This window comes from Microtus pennsylvanicus, chromosome 13 (assembly GCF_037038515.1).
Source record: "Microtus pennsylvanicus isolate mMicPen1 chromosome 13, mMicPen1.hap1, whole genome shotgun sequence".
NCBI classification, from domain to species: domain Eukaryota; kingdom Metazoa; phylum Chordata; class Mammalia; order Rodentia; family Cricetidae; genus Microtus; species Microtus pennsylvanicus.
Window position 1 is genome coordinate 25,972,711 of NC_134591.1, and position 17,479 is coordinate 25,990,189.

The 17,479-nt window shown below is 40.1% G+C and overlaps 1 protein-coding gene across 1 annotated transcript in view; it reads left to right on the forward strand.

Moving 5' to 3' along the window:
- Positions 1-17,479, forward strand: part of Focad (focadhesin) — a 289,636-nt gene that overhangs the window by 92,821 nt on the left and 179,336 nt on the right. The window contains exon 11 of the mRNA XM_075946771.1: positions 4,174-4,431. Within this exon, the coding sequence (XP_075802886.1) occupies positions 4,174-4,431 (258 nt within the window). The remainder of the gene's footprint in view (positions 1-4,173; positions 4,432-17,479) is intronic.

Consider the following 17,479-nt stretch of genomic DNA (forward strand, 5'->3'; position numbering starts at 1 on the left):
CTCAGATTAAAAAAAAAAAACCAAACAGCCGCTAGTTTAAATTCTAACGTGTTTGAAAATCCTCCCAACATAATGGAAAATAAAAGAAAGCATCAATGTACACAAATTATGAGCAATAAAGAGAGAAATTTGAGTAGGGCAAACTGCCATGAGTATTGACTAGTGAAGGTCCTTGGTTATTCCTTAGACAGTGCTCGCAGAGTGACTAGAGAACTGTTGCTACTGTCAGATAAAGAGGCAGCCTGTCTCCTGTGCCCTCTGATGACAAGGTACCGCGGTGTCACCTATCTATCCCTCCATCCACTAATTTATCTTTGTGCTGAATTTAGGAGGAAATGATAGCAGCATTTAGGTAGATTTTAATAAATAAAATGGTAAGTTAGCAATAAGTTGAGATGAACTGGTTTCATGAGAGTTGGTTGAAAGTTAAGGAGAAACCTTGACCTTATGTTTTCGGATGATGTGAGTTATCATGACCTTATGTTTTCGGATGATGTGAGTTATCATGATCTTATGTTTTCGGATGATGTGAGTTATCATGATCTTATGTTTTCGGATGATGTGAGTTATCATGATCTTATGTTTTCGGATGATGTGAGTTATCATCTGGTGATAACCAAGTATCCCCACCTTTCTCAGCTCTCATCTAGATTCTCTATGGGAACACAGGGCTGGAAAGAAAAACACTTTTTGATTTTGTTTTTGGGTTTTGAGACAGTTTCATTATGGTTGTATAGACCAGGCTGGCCTTCAATTCACTGGGATTCCCCTGTCTCTGTCTCCTGAGTGCTGAGTTTCCACGTCTCCACCCTTTTATCTGTTAAGAGTGTTGCATTCAGTGTTGGAGATTAATGCTCTTCTTCACTGTATTCACAGACCTCTTTAGGTCAACAGCGACTGTCAAATGTCTGACACACAGTTCACACTTAATGCACCTGAACACTTCTAGGAAAATCCTTTAAAACTAGATAACCCCAACTCTTTTATGAAAATCATTGAAATACATTTTAACAACTATCTAATACATATTTTAAATTTTTAATTTTATGTGTATCAGTATTTTGATTGCATTTCTGTCTGTGATCACAGATTTGCCTGTGGAAGCTGTAAGAGGGTATCAGACCCTGGAAATGGAGTTATGGACAGTTTTCAGACCTGGGTTCTTTAGAAGATTAGCCAGTACTCTTAAGTTTTGTGCCATCTTTACGGCCCCTTAGATAATGCTTTATTTATTTTTTTGAATTGTGTTTTTTCCTTTGTTTTATGTGTTTTTTGAGATAGGGGCTCACTATATACCCTGACTAGCCTGTAACTTCCCATGTCAACTAGGCTGGTCTTGAACTGCTCGTGTCTGTTGGGACTGAAGGTGTACACCACCATGCCCAGTGCCTCTGTTGGGACTGAAGGTGTACACCACCATGCCCAGTGCCTCTGTTGGGACTGAAGGTGTACACCACCATGCCCAGTGCCTCTGTTGGGACTGAAGGTGTATACCACCATGCCCAGTGCCTCTGTTGGGACTGAAGGTGTACACCACCATGCCCAGTGCCTCTGTTGGGACTGAAGGTGTACACCACCATGCCCAGTGCCTCTGTTGGGATTGAAGGTGTACACCACCATGCCCAGTCCCCCTTGCTTTGCTTTTTTTTTGAAGCAGAGTCTCTCTTAGCTTAGTCTGGTTTTGAACTTATGACCCTCCTGCCCCATTGCACAGATGCTGGGCTTACAGGTGCCACCATCATGCCAGTTCTAGTATTTTTTAAGTATATTTTTCCCTGTGGTCTTGTTCTTTATTATTTTCTGCTGTGCTAAAATACACATAATACAAATCCTTTTCCTTGCTACTTTTTCCTTTGAGAAACAGAATGTACCAACCTTTTCATCTGTTTTCTTTCAGGGTAGGGAAATCGTGGATGATACCCTTCCCCAGACAGTAGCAACTGTCACTCACTGGGGCAAGGGGATCTTAATGTGATGTATTATTTATCATTTTCGTTTCTTACTGCTGGTCTACCTTTAGCCAACCAGACAAACACAAATAAGATGGGAGATAGTACTTGAAGTAATGTGGGATTCCTTTTCTCTTCTTGTTTACCTTCATCAGGGTAATGGGCTTTGGGCTCGATTCATGGTTCATGTTGATGTCCAGTTATTTTCTTTTCTAGTCATACCTACTTGTTTTGTCTTTCTTTCCCCAGGACGATAGGGACAGTTTTTTTCCTGTATTTGTAACTTCAGACATTGTGCTGAGAGCTTTATTAAGTATTAGATGGCTTCATATCTTGCTCATATACCTTGGCAAGAAGTTAGTCTTTATTTAAATTGTACAAAGAATAAAATGAGAGAAATTATATGATATCTAGCAGCTAGCTTGGTTGTCCTGAAAACCAAGTCTCTTATGAAGTCCAATATTGGGTTGTCATTAATCTAAAGGACTTGGCCATGGTCATTAATGAATTTCATCATCTTATGAACAGCATTTTTAATATGACAAAGATGTTTAAATTTAGATGTTATTTAAGTTTTGTAAGTTTTTTACAATACTAATACATCCACATAGTTCAAAAAGCATAAAATGGTATACGATGAAAGTCTTCTGTTTCACTGTGGTTTCCAGTAGTGCTATTCTCAGTCTTTCAACTGAATTTTTTTTTTTTTGCTTAGTGGTTACTCTTTTGTTATGTAATATGATATGATAAATAGCATCTTTCTCCTCATACTCTTGGAAAAAAAGAGCTTTCTAAACTCTATTGTAGATTCTCATGAATCTTTTCATATTAGTTAATAGTATGGCTAGAACAGTCACATTTTTTATAGTACTAATTAATTTTTAAATCTGATAGTCACTCATTAGCATATGCTCAAGAAAATTGTGTACTAACACTGTCTCACAGACGTTTGTAGAAATGCTGATAGCATGTTTGTAGTTGCCTCCCAGAATGGAAATGGCTCAACTATCTATCATGAATGGATAGAGAAGAGGAGCCATATACATATGATGCAATGCTGTTTGTCAATAAAAAGTACTGACACAAGCTATGCCGTGAGCAAACCTTGAAAACATGCTAAGTGAAAGGAAGCCACAACGTGTGTGCCGTCTGTTGAATAAAAGCTAAACTAGTATGTGATTTGAATAGCCAGGATAGAAGTTATAATGCCAGTGGGTGGTCTCCCGGGACTGGGAGTAGAGAAAGTCTAGTGAGCTTTCCCCGGGACGGATGAAAATGTCATAAAAATAGATACTGGTGGTGGTCATGGAAATCTATGGATTACTGAAATCTTCTAAACGCTAAACTTTAAAGGAGCACATATTATAACATGTGGATTATATCCTAACGCGTATATTACATTTTCCCAATATTTCCTATCCTTTCGATGGTTATCTCTATGTCATCCTCCGATTAGAGGCAGTTAGGGATTTTAGCTTCTGTCATCCTCCTCTGTGAAATTTGGATGACCCCATTAGCAGGCAGTGTCAAATGCTTCTGTAACGGCTGTGACTTCTCTTGAATCATTTCTGCTCAAGCATCCACGCACAGTTTTGTGCAGTCCTTGGATCCGACTCTGCTGCTTCACTTTTGTGAGGAGCCTTTCTCAGATGTGCTGAAATGCATCACTGTCTCTCGATTGCAGAAGTTATTATAACCCAGTTACTAATGCCTTCCCAGACTCAAGCCAAAACAGCTCTGTTCCCGTCCACATACTGTCTGTTACCAGTGTGAATTGTCCTGTGTCCAAGTCTGCCATCTGCCCTGGGTTGCCACTCACAAGGACCTGGCCAAATGAAAGGGGGTGTCTATTTTCCTTCTCATTACTGATCACTTGGAGGTTTTTTAAAGTGAGAATCCCTTCTCTCAGACTCTGCTGCCTCTGGATCTTGTGTACTGACCCATTTCCACCCCTCTTCCTTGACTAGGAATGAACTATAAGCATGAGAAAATCCTGTGCTAACGTGTCCTCAGGTTCTGTGGAGCAACTGTTTTTTCCTCTTTGTCTAATCCTATTACCTCACATATGGTGGAGAACTATTTGGCAGGACCTCAAAGTGTGTATTTATTTTGTTGGAGGGAACGATTTTGATAATGAATTATAAAATAAGTCAATGTCAGGAACAGGAATATTTTCTGACACACACTCCTCTCGTTGTTTAATGCCTTCTGTGTCTGTTTTCAGCTCTCCTGCAGGCTCACTTTTCCTGTGAGCAGCATGTATGGTTCAGTCTTCACCACCTGGAGGGTCCTTGAAGTGCTTGGAGAAGAGTCAGCGGCGTGTGACTGGCTGGCTGCAGTGGAGTCCTTGCTCCCGCTCATTACCGTGGTCCCCACTCATGTGTTTTTACTGCTGGCTCACCTGCTTGTTGAAGATACAGGACAGAATCTTCAGCAGATCCTGAAGGTCACCACAAAGTTAGCCCAAGCAGATTCCGCTCAGGTAATGGGAGAAAAGCATAGTATTTACAATTACAGGTTATTTTTAGTTTGTGGATTATTTATGCCAGAGTTTTAAAATTATGGCTTTAAAAAATGTATTCATTGTTACAAGTTAGGTTTCTTTCTTCTTATCCCGAATTGATTTATACTTAACTATGCCATTTTTTTCGATTAAAGCTACATTTGGCTAGGAAACCTTAATATAGTACATTTTTGTTCTGCTTTTCACAACCCATTTTGTGATGCTTTCCTTTTAGTTCTAATATTGCCCTAAGGTAGATCCAGCTTAATCAATTCATGATAGATTCCTTACAGTTTGACCCTCTTTTCATGCAGTCATTTAATAAGAATAACATTGTATTCTCTCTCTGCGTGGTACTGATCTGCAGGCAAGGATGTGAGGATAAACAATTGTCTTCCTGTCTGCATGGAGCTGGAGTGTAATAAGCAGTCAGACATAAATAAGACTTCCCTCTGTCCTTTAAAAATAGAAGTACATTTAACACAGCGTTCTTTTATTTTTCTACTGGCTAGAATCTCTAGAATATTTTCTGTGAAGGGAGGGTTTCCTAACCCAGCAGGCATGGCATTATTTTATATTCTGTTTAATGATGTCTGTGCTTATGCTTTCTTTCAGGAATAGTGAAGACAAAAATTTCACCTCAGTACAAAGTCATGTGTTCCTAGGTGAAAACATTAGGTGTCATTGGTGTTGAAAATATGTTGAAGATGGGAAATTTTGTGTTTGGTGTTTCTCATTCTCTCAGCTTGTCATGCTCATTTGTATTTTATCAAGTAACCTGCACTGTGTGCAAAGGACCTTTGTCCTAATGTATATGTGTACTATAAATCATTTCATGTTGCTTCTAGTGTAGTTCTCTGTTCCAAATTTTCTAAAGGCCCCCACTCATAACCAGTGTTGATGTGTAAGACGTTCTATTCGAGTAGTTGAAGCACAGATGGTATCTGGATATTATGCAGAGACGAATCCCTGGAAATAATATACTGACCTTTCTTGATCTGTATGCACTTCTGATACAGCGTGTGTGTGTGTGTGTGTGTGTATATGCATGCACATACATGCATCTGGACATATACATGTGTGTACATACACACACATGCAGAAATACACACAAACACATCTGTCATTGTTCATTCATGCAGTGAATTTGGTCTTAGGGGTTTTTACTATTAATTGTTTTTATTAGACTAGTATTTAGCTCAGTCTTGGACTAAGTAGTATACTTAAGGCACAATTTATGATTATGTGGAAGATTTAACAGGCTTATCACTTCATCTTCACAGTCCAAAAGGAATCGAGAAGAAGCAGGGAACGCTTAGATTGTTCTTGCTTGGTTCCCATGTCCATAATGTATCAAATATGATGGTAGCATAATGAGACATTTTAATTTGCCATTTGGTATAGATTGGAAGTGGGGTGAACTTTAAGATTCCCCACATTACCTATGCCTCCAGCGCTGTGAGAGCTGAGGTTCGGATATGTGTGAGTCAGACTTAGCGTCACTGTGACAAGTGTCACTCGAAAAAGAGCCTAGCAGAGGAGCAGGATTTCTGAATTTCAGTCCGTTGTTGTTAGTTGGCTCTGTTGTTTTCAGGTCTGTGTCCAGGTGGACACATCATGGAAGAGCCTGGTAGATTAAAACTGCTTAGGTCATGGCAGCTAGGAAGTAGGGAGTCATATCAGCCACCAAAATTCTCAAGCCAGGTTCTACCGCCCACTTTCCACTACCTTCCGATAATGCTATCAGTTTGTATGTCCGTTAATAGATCAATACTGTAAGTCACTCTCAGTGATTGGCTCTATCAATGGGGACCAAGCTTTCAACAGTTGAAGTGTTTACTTTTAAAAATTTCATTAGTATATATTATTTATACACACAAAAGGTTTCATTATTGCATTTTATTGTGATATGCCTATAATGTATTTTGATCATATTCACCCTATTACTCTGATTTGTCCCCTTGCTGATACTTTTTTTTTTCTAACTAGTCCCTTTTACTTTGACCCCCCCACTCCATGTATGGGTGTGTGTACCAATGTATTTAGTTGGGGTTATTTACATGAGTGTGGGTGAAGGGTTATATACGGGATCACGATTACCTTACTGCGCTCCCTCCCCCATGAAGCATTAGTTGCCTATAGATTCTCAGGCAATGGTGAGAGCTTTATGAACCCTTTCCCCCTAGAAACCATTCACTGCCTCAGGCAACGCTAGGGTCGTATGAGCCCTTGACCCTCTAGGACAGAATAGTGACAATTCCAATCTTGTGCAGTCAGTGTCAGGTATTGAGAATTCAAGAGTGCCACAGCTATACCTGGAAGACAGCATTCCACAACATGCCATCCCTTCCTCCTGCTCCTATATCCTCTCTAATCCTTCTTCTGCAGTGTTCGCTGAGCCTTGGCTGGGTGATTTGGGGCTGAGCATTTAACAATCGCTTATTCTCAGCACTTTGAGTATTTATGAGTCTCTGCAGTAACTGCTGCTAACAGCAAAAAGAAGCCTCTCTGCAGAAAGCTGACAACAGCGCTCGTCTGTGGACATAAACAGAACGAATACTTCGCATGTCTGTGTAGCAGAACAGCTGCAGTAGCTTGAGTGTTAAGGCTTACGACCTTCCAAATCAAAGGCCTTTGACCAGCTTTACAGTATCAGAGCCGTGAAGGCTTCAGATCCTGTCGGGATGTGCTGGTTGCTCCCGTAACACTCCTGCCACTGTTTCACCTGTAGGCGCATCTTGCCTGGTAGGCTGGTAGTGCAGCACACAGGGTCCAGAGCTGAGCAGAACTGTTGTTGACGGTTCTTTCCCAGCAGATTGCATAGCACCTTCTGGCACTGTGGACACTAGCCAGGAGCGAGGAAGTTTGCAGCTCATTTCCAGTTGGGACTAAGTCTAACGTGAGTTTTGGGAGTACCTGTTGTTTCCAAACCATAAGAGATGATTTCTTAAAGGAAAGATCACTTCCTTACGATAGACATGGAAGTCTGCTCAGAGGACACACATGCTGAGCTGCTGGGACTACTGTAAGGTGAGAGTATGCGGGCCTCACATCTCCTAGTCCTTAGATGTCAGGTGCTTTTCTTACTCAGATTGTTGCAGGTTCTGGCTAGTGGCCTCCACCACCTCATATTTTGTTTATTTATCTTGATACCCATGTAAACATTATTTTTTGTGTAATCTATGAAATGGCAATCATTAGAATGGCCACCCAGGTTCATTTCCTTATTCATTAAGGCTGTTAAGCAGTGCTATATATTTAAGTCATGTTCTAAGCTGCTGATCATTGGTGGATCATTTTTAAAGAAAAGAGAAAAATATTTTGTGTAATTGTGCTCCTAATATACATGATAGAGTGAAATGCTTAAACATTGTTGCTCAGATACATGCCACGCCAGCTAGACACAATGCCATCACAAGACCTACAGATAACACTTTTAAGCATCTGGGAATGGGTGGAAATAGTACCCTAGAAATTGAAGACAGTGTTTTCTCCCCCTTTCTATTTTCACTGTGATATGATATGATATTGATATTTTAATAATCTTTAGCTACAGTTTAATCAGCCAAAAGAAAGCTAAATATTTTGACAGAACAAATTTTATAGTAGTGAGTAGATGCTATTAGTATATTTATTAGCCTTGAAATTTGCTCTGGGCGGAGCGATTTCTATTCTGTCTGGTATAAGATTTGTGTCTATATCTGTATTTATAGGGGGTCTGTCCCTGTAGGACAGTTGGCTCAAGTTCCTGGAAGAGTTGGTACTAAAGGGTAGTTTGAGTCTCATGAGACTAAGTAAACCTCGGAGCCGAACACTCTTCAAGGTTGCCGTCTGCTCCTGGCTTTGGGGATCACCTCACATCTACAGGAAGATTCAGCCACATAAAGTGTGGTGACCTAAATGCTGTGTTGGAATGACATCTTGATTTTGTATATGACCACTATTGTAAGACCTTATAAGGAAAAATAGTTAATAAATTTCAAAGAAAGGCTATGTATGACATATATGATGGCATTCTTCTTAGTTTTATTCTGCATGGTGGCAGTAGAGATTATTTCTAGTAGTATTCACTCAAAAATAATATAAATTATTAGTTTCTGTTGCTACTTCTCCAGTGTGAGTTCCTCTCCTTAGTCTCTCAATGTGACCTTTGTGTTGTCATGTCCTTGCATGGCTCTAGGGACAGACCCAACTGGGGCAACCAGGGAATGAAGAGACACACACAACAAAGCTGGGATTGGGTAATTTGGGCTCTCAGATGGAGAGGCCTCAGAATCCTGGAAGCTTAGTGTGTATATTGTGTGCAGTGAAGAGAGGTGTGGGGTTATTACATACAGCTGAACAAGGGGGTGGGGTGTTAAACCAAGAGGTACCTTTAGCTATTATTGGTAGGAATATAGGAATATATATATTATATATATATATTATATTCTCTATAAGGGAACAGTCTTTCGGCTATAAATATCCAGGGTGGGGTGGGGTGAGGAAAAAGCCATGGTAGGTGTTTTCTGCATTATCAGTATGTACACTCACTCCAGGGAGAAGGCTTTGCCATTTTCCTATGGGACTGAGGCTCTGGTCTTTGATGTAGCTATGCCTACGTCAACAGCACACAATCAAAACAGGGTTTATTGCAAGATTCAATACCTTGGATAGTGGTCTTAGAGGTTATGATGACAGTGGAGAAAGGAGGCTATAGGCAGATTAAATCATAGTTCTAAAGATAAGAGGAGTGAGTTCTGGTATTCTGTAGTAGGATAGGACTATATTTTGAAAATATATTACATATTTGTAAGAATCTGGAACAGACAAGCTCAAAGATTTCTAGAACAGGAGTGAATGGGATCAAAGTGACAATGTATATGAGATGTATTCCATAAGTATGTTCCATTACTGTGTATCAGTAATATGAAAATAGTATGTAGAGTGTTAGTCACTAAGGTTGTCAGCTTTTGGGCAGATTGAGATCTTTTGATATCTCATTTTCAGGTGAATAACTCTAATGCTGTGTATATGGAATGTCAATTTTAGTTTTACTGATGTATTATATTGAATATAATGAGAGAAAGATTTTAAATTAGAATTAACCCATATATAAAAGGAACACTGCAAATTAATGGGATTTCTTGCAATATTTCAGTGTATGCATGCATTCGATAATATCAAATCAGGCTCGACACTTCTTTTCCCTCAACATTTGTCATTTCTTTATGGTGGAAACATGAGAAAGACCCGTTTATTCTAGCTTTTGGAAGTGCAGAGGGTCATTACCTGTAGTCACCCTCTTGGGTAAAGCCTTCCAGAATGGTTTGCTCTTGCTGTAGTTTAGCCTCCGCCTGTGTACACCCTTCTCTCTTTCCCAGGCCTCTAGTAGCTTCCATGAGCTTGTTCTGTTTTAGATTCTACACATTGGTGAGATCAGGTGGTAGAAGGCTTACACATTTGAACTTAGGAAGTCACAAGTTTCTTCCTTAAAATCTCCTCTCATCTTACCAAACCGTAGTCTCATGGAGCACCGTGTTTTCCACCTTTCTCTTGTTTTGTTGTGGTGATAGTCATATTTGTTTATTTTTTTGTTGATATCACTTGCATTTTCTATCTCTGAAGTCCTTTTTTTTTTAACCCATTTTCATGGTTTGATTGTTAAGTCTAGCTGTTAGTGGGAGCAGTTGTAATCTTTAACAATTTTGTAGTGTTTTCAGGGCCATTTTTTTTTCCATTTGTGAAAGTACATACATGCTTGAGCCATTTGAAATCACTTAAGTGGTAAGGTTCATGGCCCATGACTTTTTGATCTTTTCAAAGTCATATATTATCAAATAGTAAAAGTTGACTTTCAGGGCAGAATCCTTGATAGTTCTACTCAGGGTCATAAGCCGTATTTTAACACAGAAAATGAATAGGAAATGTGTGAGATTTAATGGTCTGTGAGTTACTGCTGTGAGAAAGAGAGAAGATTATTCTGCAAAGGAACATGCACAAAGCCTCTCTGGGCACTCTGCACTCTGTTCTATTGTCCCTGAGTTCTGTGAAATGCTACCCCCCGAAGTCAGTCTGCTGCCAGTGGTCTCCACCCCAGCAAAAGAAGCCAGAATGGACAGTTCTTTTAGGAAAGACATTCAGAGATAAGAAGTGCTGAACTTCTTTCTATTCCCTGGTAGCTATAGTGTCGATTAGGCCTTGAGAAAAATTGGAAAGAATTTGTCTGGGTGAAGCTGTTAAAAAAAAGGAAATGCAGGTCAAAATAAATGGTCAGGTTATACCTCCTCCCCTTGTGGCAAAACGTTTATTTCTTCTTTAAACACACTGTGAAGGTGTCTGGAGAGTAAGGCACTTTAAATTGTTTGTTTTCTCGATGATATGCACGAAGCTTTGAGTTTACACCCAAAGCTTTGGTGTCAGTTTCTTGCTTTAGCATCAACACTATGCTGAGTTACTGCTAGTGCATCTATAGAATAGAAATTTTCTGAAGTTTCCATTTAAGGAATGTTTGATTATGATTTTTCTAACCCATAGTAGATTTAACATTAATAAAACCCAGAGACAGAAATTGGGGTACAATCTGAAGGTCAGAAAAGCAAAAGAGCCAGAAAAGCAAAACACTGACTCTTACCTCTACCTCAGTCCGAAATGTTGGCCCTGCCTCCAGTACTCTCCTAATGAGACTGTGTCTGTGAGCTGTGTCCTTCCGTTTTCTATTCCTCTCTAGTGTTGGGATTAAAGGCGTGCACCACTACTACCCAGTTTCTATGGCAAACTAGTGTGACTCCTGGGGTTAAAGATGTGTGTTACCTCTGCCTGGTCTGTAAGCTGAGCAGTGAGGCTGTTTTGATCTCTGAACTTCAGGCAAGCGTTATTTATTAAAATACAATTGAAATATCACTAACTTATATGTAATACACTGAAACAAAATCGTTGTGTTTCTGTGTCACTGACACAAAAAGAATGAGCATGGAATTTGATGGAGAGTGGCCTAATGCTACATTCATAACAAGGAAGTCTTCTTATCTTTAACTGGCTATGAGGTTCTATTTGTAGATTTTTCTCTGCTTAAAACTCAAAAGGAAGAGACTGAGAGATCTCACCAAGCCAGTGGCACAAAAAGCAAGCCAAGCCGAGATTATGTATTGCCGAATGGACAAAAATTATTTTGTGTACATTTTCTTGGAATATTCATAGTAGAGAGGTTCTTATTTAAGAAAAGTATTTTATTAAATAACTTTTTGTATTCTACTTAATTTGAAAGTAATGTTTGGAAACTATAGAGAAAAATTACATGTTGCCATGGTTGATGTATTGAAAATACTTGAGGTTGTACCCTGTCAGTTTGATCTCTTGAGACGCACAAAGGCATCTCTATTCACCATACAGTCTTGGAGAACTTCTTTGCAAGGTATGTTTTAGCTGGGATGTGGAATGCTAAGGGATAGGAGCGCCTGTAGGAGCCTATGATGTTCATGCAGAGTGGCTGGACCATTGTGTCAGCACAGAAAGGGACAGCTAAGTCACATGGGGGGCCAGATAAGGCTGCTGGGAATGGGTAGTTTGTAAAATAACTCTTGTTGGATAAATACAAGTTCTTTAAAATGGAGTAGAAGGATATGGTTTCTTTTCCTATGCGTTAAAAATATTTGTAGATGACACAGTTTTATATTTGAAAAACTTCATCGAGGAAGCTGCATAAATGCATTTCTGGAGGTTATTTAATTCCTTTTTATTGTTTTTGTTTTTGTTTTTTGAGACAGGGGTTTTCTGTAGCTTTGGAACCTGTCCTGGAACTAGCTCTTATAGGGCAGGATGGCCTCTAACTCACAGAGATCCACCTGCCTCTGCCTCCTGAGTGCTGGGATTAAAGGCGTGCGCCACCACCGCCCGGCTAGGTTCTAGAATACTTTGTAAACTCCAGTTTCACCAGCAGTACTCTTCCTCAGTGTTTCCAATTTAGTGGGGGGGGGGGGGGGGAAGAGTCAAAGCTCACAGCACACAATTCCAGTTATGTATCCCTATAGTTGTAAGTGAGATGATAGGTCTTAATTTGATGGCAGAGTTTAACTCCAGAGTTCTCCAAGTTGGGCAGGTATGTTAGGTCCTTCACCAGACACCCTGTGTATATTGAACATACTGGACTTCTAGCTCATCAATGAGAGTTTTGTTTTTCTCATAATACATAGTATGTGCTTTTAGGTGAATCTTCCCAGAAGAGTTAATATAAAGCATTTGGGCATTGTGAAGTCAGTTTGTTTCCAGTGAGTGGAAATACATAGTAATAAAGTAAGCGAAGCCAACGAAATGGCTAAGAGGTGACTAGGGTGATTCTGTTTGGCAGCCTGCGGTGGGTTGGATAGACTTCGGGGACCATGGCGTCTGCTCTTCTTGATTGCTAACATTTTGTGTGAATGAATTGCTTCTGCATTTAAGAGAATTTATATATTTCCCGTCTCTAAAAATGCTTATCTGAGTTTATCATACCGCGGAATCAAGTAGATATTAAGCTGAATGAGGTTAGTAAGGACAAATTAGTGTTTTGAAATGACTTGTGGATGTCTTAAATGTAAATTGTGTTTCAAGGGAATTTTTAGTAGGTACAGGTTAAACTTGGAATTAATGAAAGGAATTCTTCAAGGAACGCCATCTCTTAAAGTTTTTGCCTCTCAGCAACCTTAGAAGGATCCCGAGTTTATTTGTTGATTGATAGAATTAACAAGTAACTGTTGTTAGCTCTATCTGATTTTACCCTAAAAACCAACGAAATATTTTCCCAAATTGAAATGTTTATTCAAAGTGATGGATGGGCCATTGTGCAGTTCATGGTCATTGGGTTTAGGTTAGGTTAGATTACACTGGCATCCTATTAGATGAACTCTATTAATTTAGGATTCATAGTAATTTGATATAGGCTGAGTTAAAACATTAGCAAGTATTGAAGCTACTGGGTTTAGGTTGTTTAGATTTGCTCACTTACATTCCTATGATGAGTGTGCTAATTTAAAATGATCAAATTATCTATTCATTAAGACATATCAACAGGGACTGGTGCTTGGTAACACTTGGCTAATTCGTTTGATATAGTATAAAAGTAAAAGCAATCAACTTTGATTTCCTTAGTACTTTTTAAGTTCAGTCTTGCCTTTCTTCATTATTCCTAGTAGCTTGAATTATTATTAATGATAATTATGCTGGTGGCATTTTACTGTTTATGTGTACTTAGTGACAAATTGTATTTAAGTTTTAATGGTGGAGGTACAGCTTTATCTGTGTTAAGTGCAATTATCATGGAATTATCCTTCAGCTTGAAATACTGTGCCCGCCTTGTTTTTATTAGGTCCCGTGTTATTTATTAAGCATTTTCAAGTCACTCATTTAATCACACAGCATATGTTTATTGCAGACCTCCTGTATGGTAGGTACTGATAACACCGAGATGGAAGGATATTGCAGTTTGTTCAGAAATGGTAGGCCACGTTGGGGTGATGGAGGCATTAAAAATTACTTTCAATACAAGGCAGCAATTGCCGCTTTGGAGGTAAATAGGCACCCCTGCAAAACAGAGGAGAGGGCCCATATGTTTCCACAGCAGGGAGATGAGAAACCATTTTAGACAGAACTAAGAACATATGCAAAAACACTGATATGTGGCAGGTCTCAGTGGGATGGCAAGACAGACAGACATTTGGAATAAAGCTGGATAGTTGGAGTGAGGGAAATTGTTCCTGGAGTGGAAAGAGATGTTGAGAAACGAGCTCCTCAAACCTTGCCGTTACATAAGATGAGGGAAGTTCTCTAAACTACCAGGGTCAAATCAGATTTCAGGGAGATGAAATAGTATAATATGATGTTAAAAATACCAGTTTCAGTGGAGACCCTGGCTTATGTAAGAAAGTGAGGGAGCCCACATCTAGATGTCCAGCAACTGCTATACTTCTCGGCTTCTCTGTCACTGAAGCCAGATATTAGGAAATGAGGAGGTGGGTGAAGACGAGGATTCTTGAGAAACTGCCTGTGGGACTGTGAGTCCTACATATTAATGCCTCCTTGTCTTAACCTCAATGGCTGGACTTGAACCTTTCTTCTGGTCTCTCTTTCTAGTCCAGCTTGGTGCACCTCCCTTACATTGGAGGGAAATGAGTGGCTATAGCAACTGAGTAGTGATGTCGCGCAATGGCTAGGGCTTCACGACAGTCCCTGGATGCTGTCTAGCATGGCTTTACTCAGGCAATCCACAGGGAGTCAAGAGGAAGTGAAACCGAGGAGGAATCCATGAGAGGCAAACCTTTACGAAGTGGGGCTGTCTGTGTCAGTGTGTGATGGCTGGCTAGCAGTTGTGATGGTGGACGGGGAGATAATGCAGTGTCAACATCAGCTGGCATGCATCGAATTTTCTACCACAAAACACGTGTTAGTATTTCTTGTAACATAATGTGGGCAGCCTGAGTGTTGTTAAAAATCCAATGGGGTGAAGCACCCCAAGGGAATATACAAGCCTTTGATGACAGCAGCAAGGAGCAAGGAAGACAGAGTCCCCTTGCACCAAGTCTAATGAGACCTTGGCTGCTCGCCACGGAGCAGTAGGAGGATCCCTCTTGGGCTGTGAGATGTACAGTCACCTTCGCCATACTGACAATGTGCTGACCCTGTTTCCCATAAGAGCCTGTCCGGATTCAGATATTAGGTGTTTCTGAGGGGCTGGGGCAGCGGGCTAGGGAGATGATGACTGGAACTATCAGCATCAATTAGAGGCTGTAAAGTTAAGGGAACTCTGGAGAATTCTGCCAGCTGTCACTGGAGCTCTTTGCTAGGGATATGGGTTTAACCTTTGTGATCTCATCGGCGTGAGAGTGAGCATGTGGATAGTCTTAGGTTTAGGCTTCTGTGGGCCTTGAATGACGCTGGCACATTTACTGTGGTAGCGGCGACCAGATGGCGACTTCACAGCTTTTCCTTTGATTTTCCTGTTTCTGTTTTGTGCTTTGTAGAGGTTTGAGGGTCTCCAAATTCACTCTGCTTAAAGTTGATGAGCTGTGCATTGTTATATTAGCGGTGCATTGCTGTCATACCGTGATGAATGAGACCCATTGCACTGATCAGGTATGTCTGTGTCCCCCTTTTTACCTTCTCCCATTTGAAACATTAGCGTGTCATTTAGCCCGTGCGGGAAGGAGCCCTGTGGGCATTTCTGTCGCCTGCTTCTCCGTGTATCTTTTGAAGCCCTCACGGAGCAGCTGATGAGTTTGTGGAAGGGCACAGGCAGTGGTCTGCTGAGTTACTGAAGAAAGTCCAAGAGTCATTTTTGAAGCAGTTGAAAAATGGAGAACCATGCATGCATATGTTATGTTGTCTTAAATCAAGCTCTGGGTAAAGCTATGGTGACACATGCTGTTCATGAAAGGCTTAATGCAGTCCTTCTAATCGGATGAATTGTCTTGTTGTGCAAAAACTGTTATTACACCGTGTGTGAAACCAACCATGCTGCAGGGGAAAAATTAAATCGCCTGACTGAGAGGTCACTTGTGAATAGTAACACAAGATGCATTGCCGTTATTAGAGACTCTGGAGGACATTCACCCTTTTATGGTCGTTCAACTGCTGGGATGAAATATTTTAGTGGTAAATGACACCCTTCTGGGAAATCCCCCTCAAGACTCATTCTTTGCTGTTTGTACTGAAGGAACGGAGGGGGTGGGGGAGCACAGGAAGACAATCACATTATTCCTTTCAGATCATGTAACAAACTTACCTAATTTGATTTGGTGTGATAACAGTTGTCTTTAAATGTTCCTCATTATAGCATTCTTCGTCAGTGTTCATCAGGGCCACACTCTGTCTTTTGAGGCAGGCGGTGCACATTCTGTGTTCCTTTCTATAGGGTGTGCATGGAAGCAGAGGCTCAGACACCAAGCTGGCTGGAGTTAATGTCAAAACTGGGCTATGTGCTTTAAGATACGATGAAGTGAAATGTCTTTCTGCTTATTCTATTTGCTTTTTTAAAAGAGTCTTTGACTATATACAGGAAAGATTATGTGTGTTCATGTTTCCGTTCTGCGTGGAAACTGTTGATTGGTAAATATTTTATAAAATATCTTCAGAGGTAAGTAAGCACTATTGATCTGAGGTGTTTATAATATAGTCATTAAAGCAGGAACTGCAGTTTTTTACCCATGGATAATACTCAGTATTATTTCTCTGTTTATTGATCATAATCTATCACCACTCTGAAATTTTCTACTTTTTTTTGCTAGATAATTCAGGTTAGCTTTTATGTGGACAAGAAAGTAGTCAGGAACAGCATTGCAAATAATTTGGATAGATTTTGTGTTTTGTTAATTCTGAAGTCAAGTAGCTGACTTTTTCCTCATTATTTGATTTCAATGCCTTTCCCCTCCTCCTTCCCTTTAAAGCTTTCCTACTTTATTGCCCAAAAGCTACGGACCAGTTAGAGTGGTGTGAATAGGGATATAAATTCTATTGGATTTCTCAGTGCCTGCTTTTGTTACAGGTATTTTGATGGGTTCATTAAAGCATATCAGTTGAAGTGGGGGCAGGGAATGAAAAGGAGTAGAGGAAGGAAAATATATTGCCAGCTGGAATAATGCATAGATATTTGAGCTTCACCTGGAAATAAAAATAATTTTGTAGAATGGGAGATAGAAACCCTTTGTCAGGTTGCTAATGAGAGGCTTGACCTAGCTGTTGCTGCAGCAGCATCTTTGGGGATGATGAGAGATGCAAAATGCACTGTTGCTAAGCAACTCTCTTGGCTGCCTTTGGAGCAGGTTCATATGTGCTAAGAGCTAATGAATCCTCATGTCTGCTCTTTGAAACTGCTCAAAAAAGCCAATGAAGACATTCCCAGGCATTTAGCATTTAAAGTACTGAACCTTTCTTGCCGTGTCATCTACTCATTAAAAATTAAATTGACCATTTAGCGTGTACGGAATATTGCTTTATTTTTCAAGGTGGGCCAGGGTTTGAGTTCTAATAAATATGTTTTCACAAAGGAGCTCAATAAAAACGACTTAGCTCTGATCTG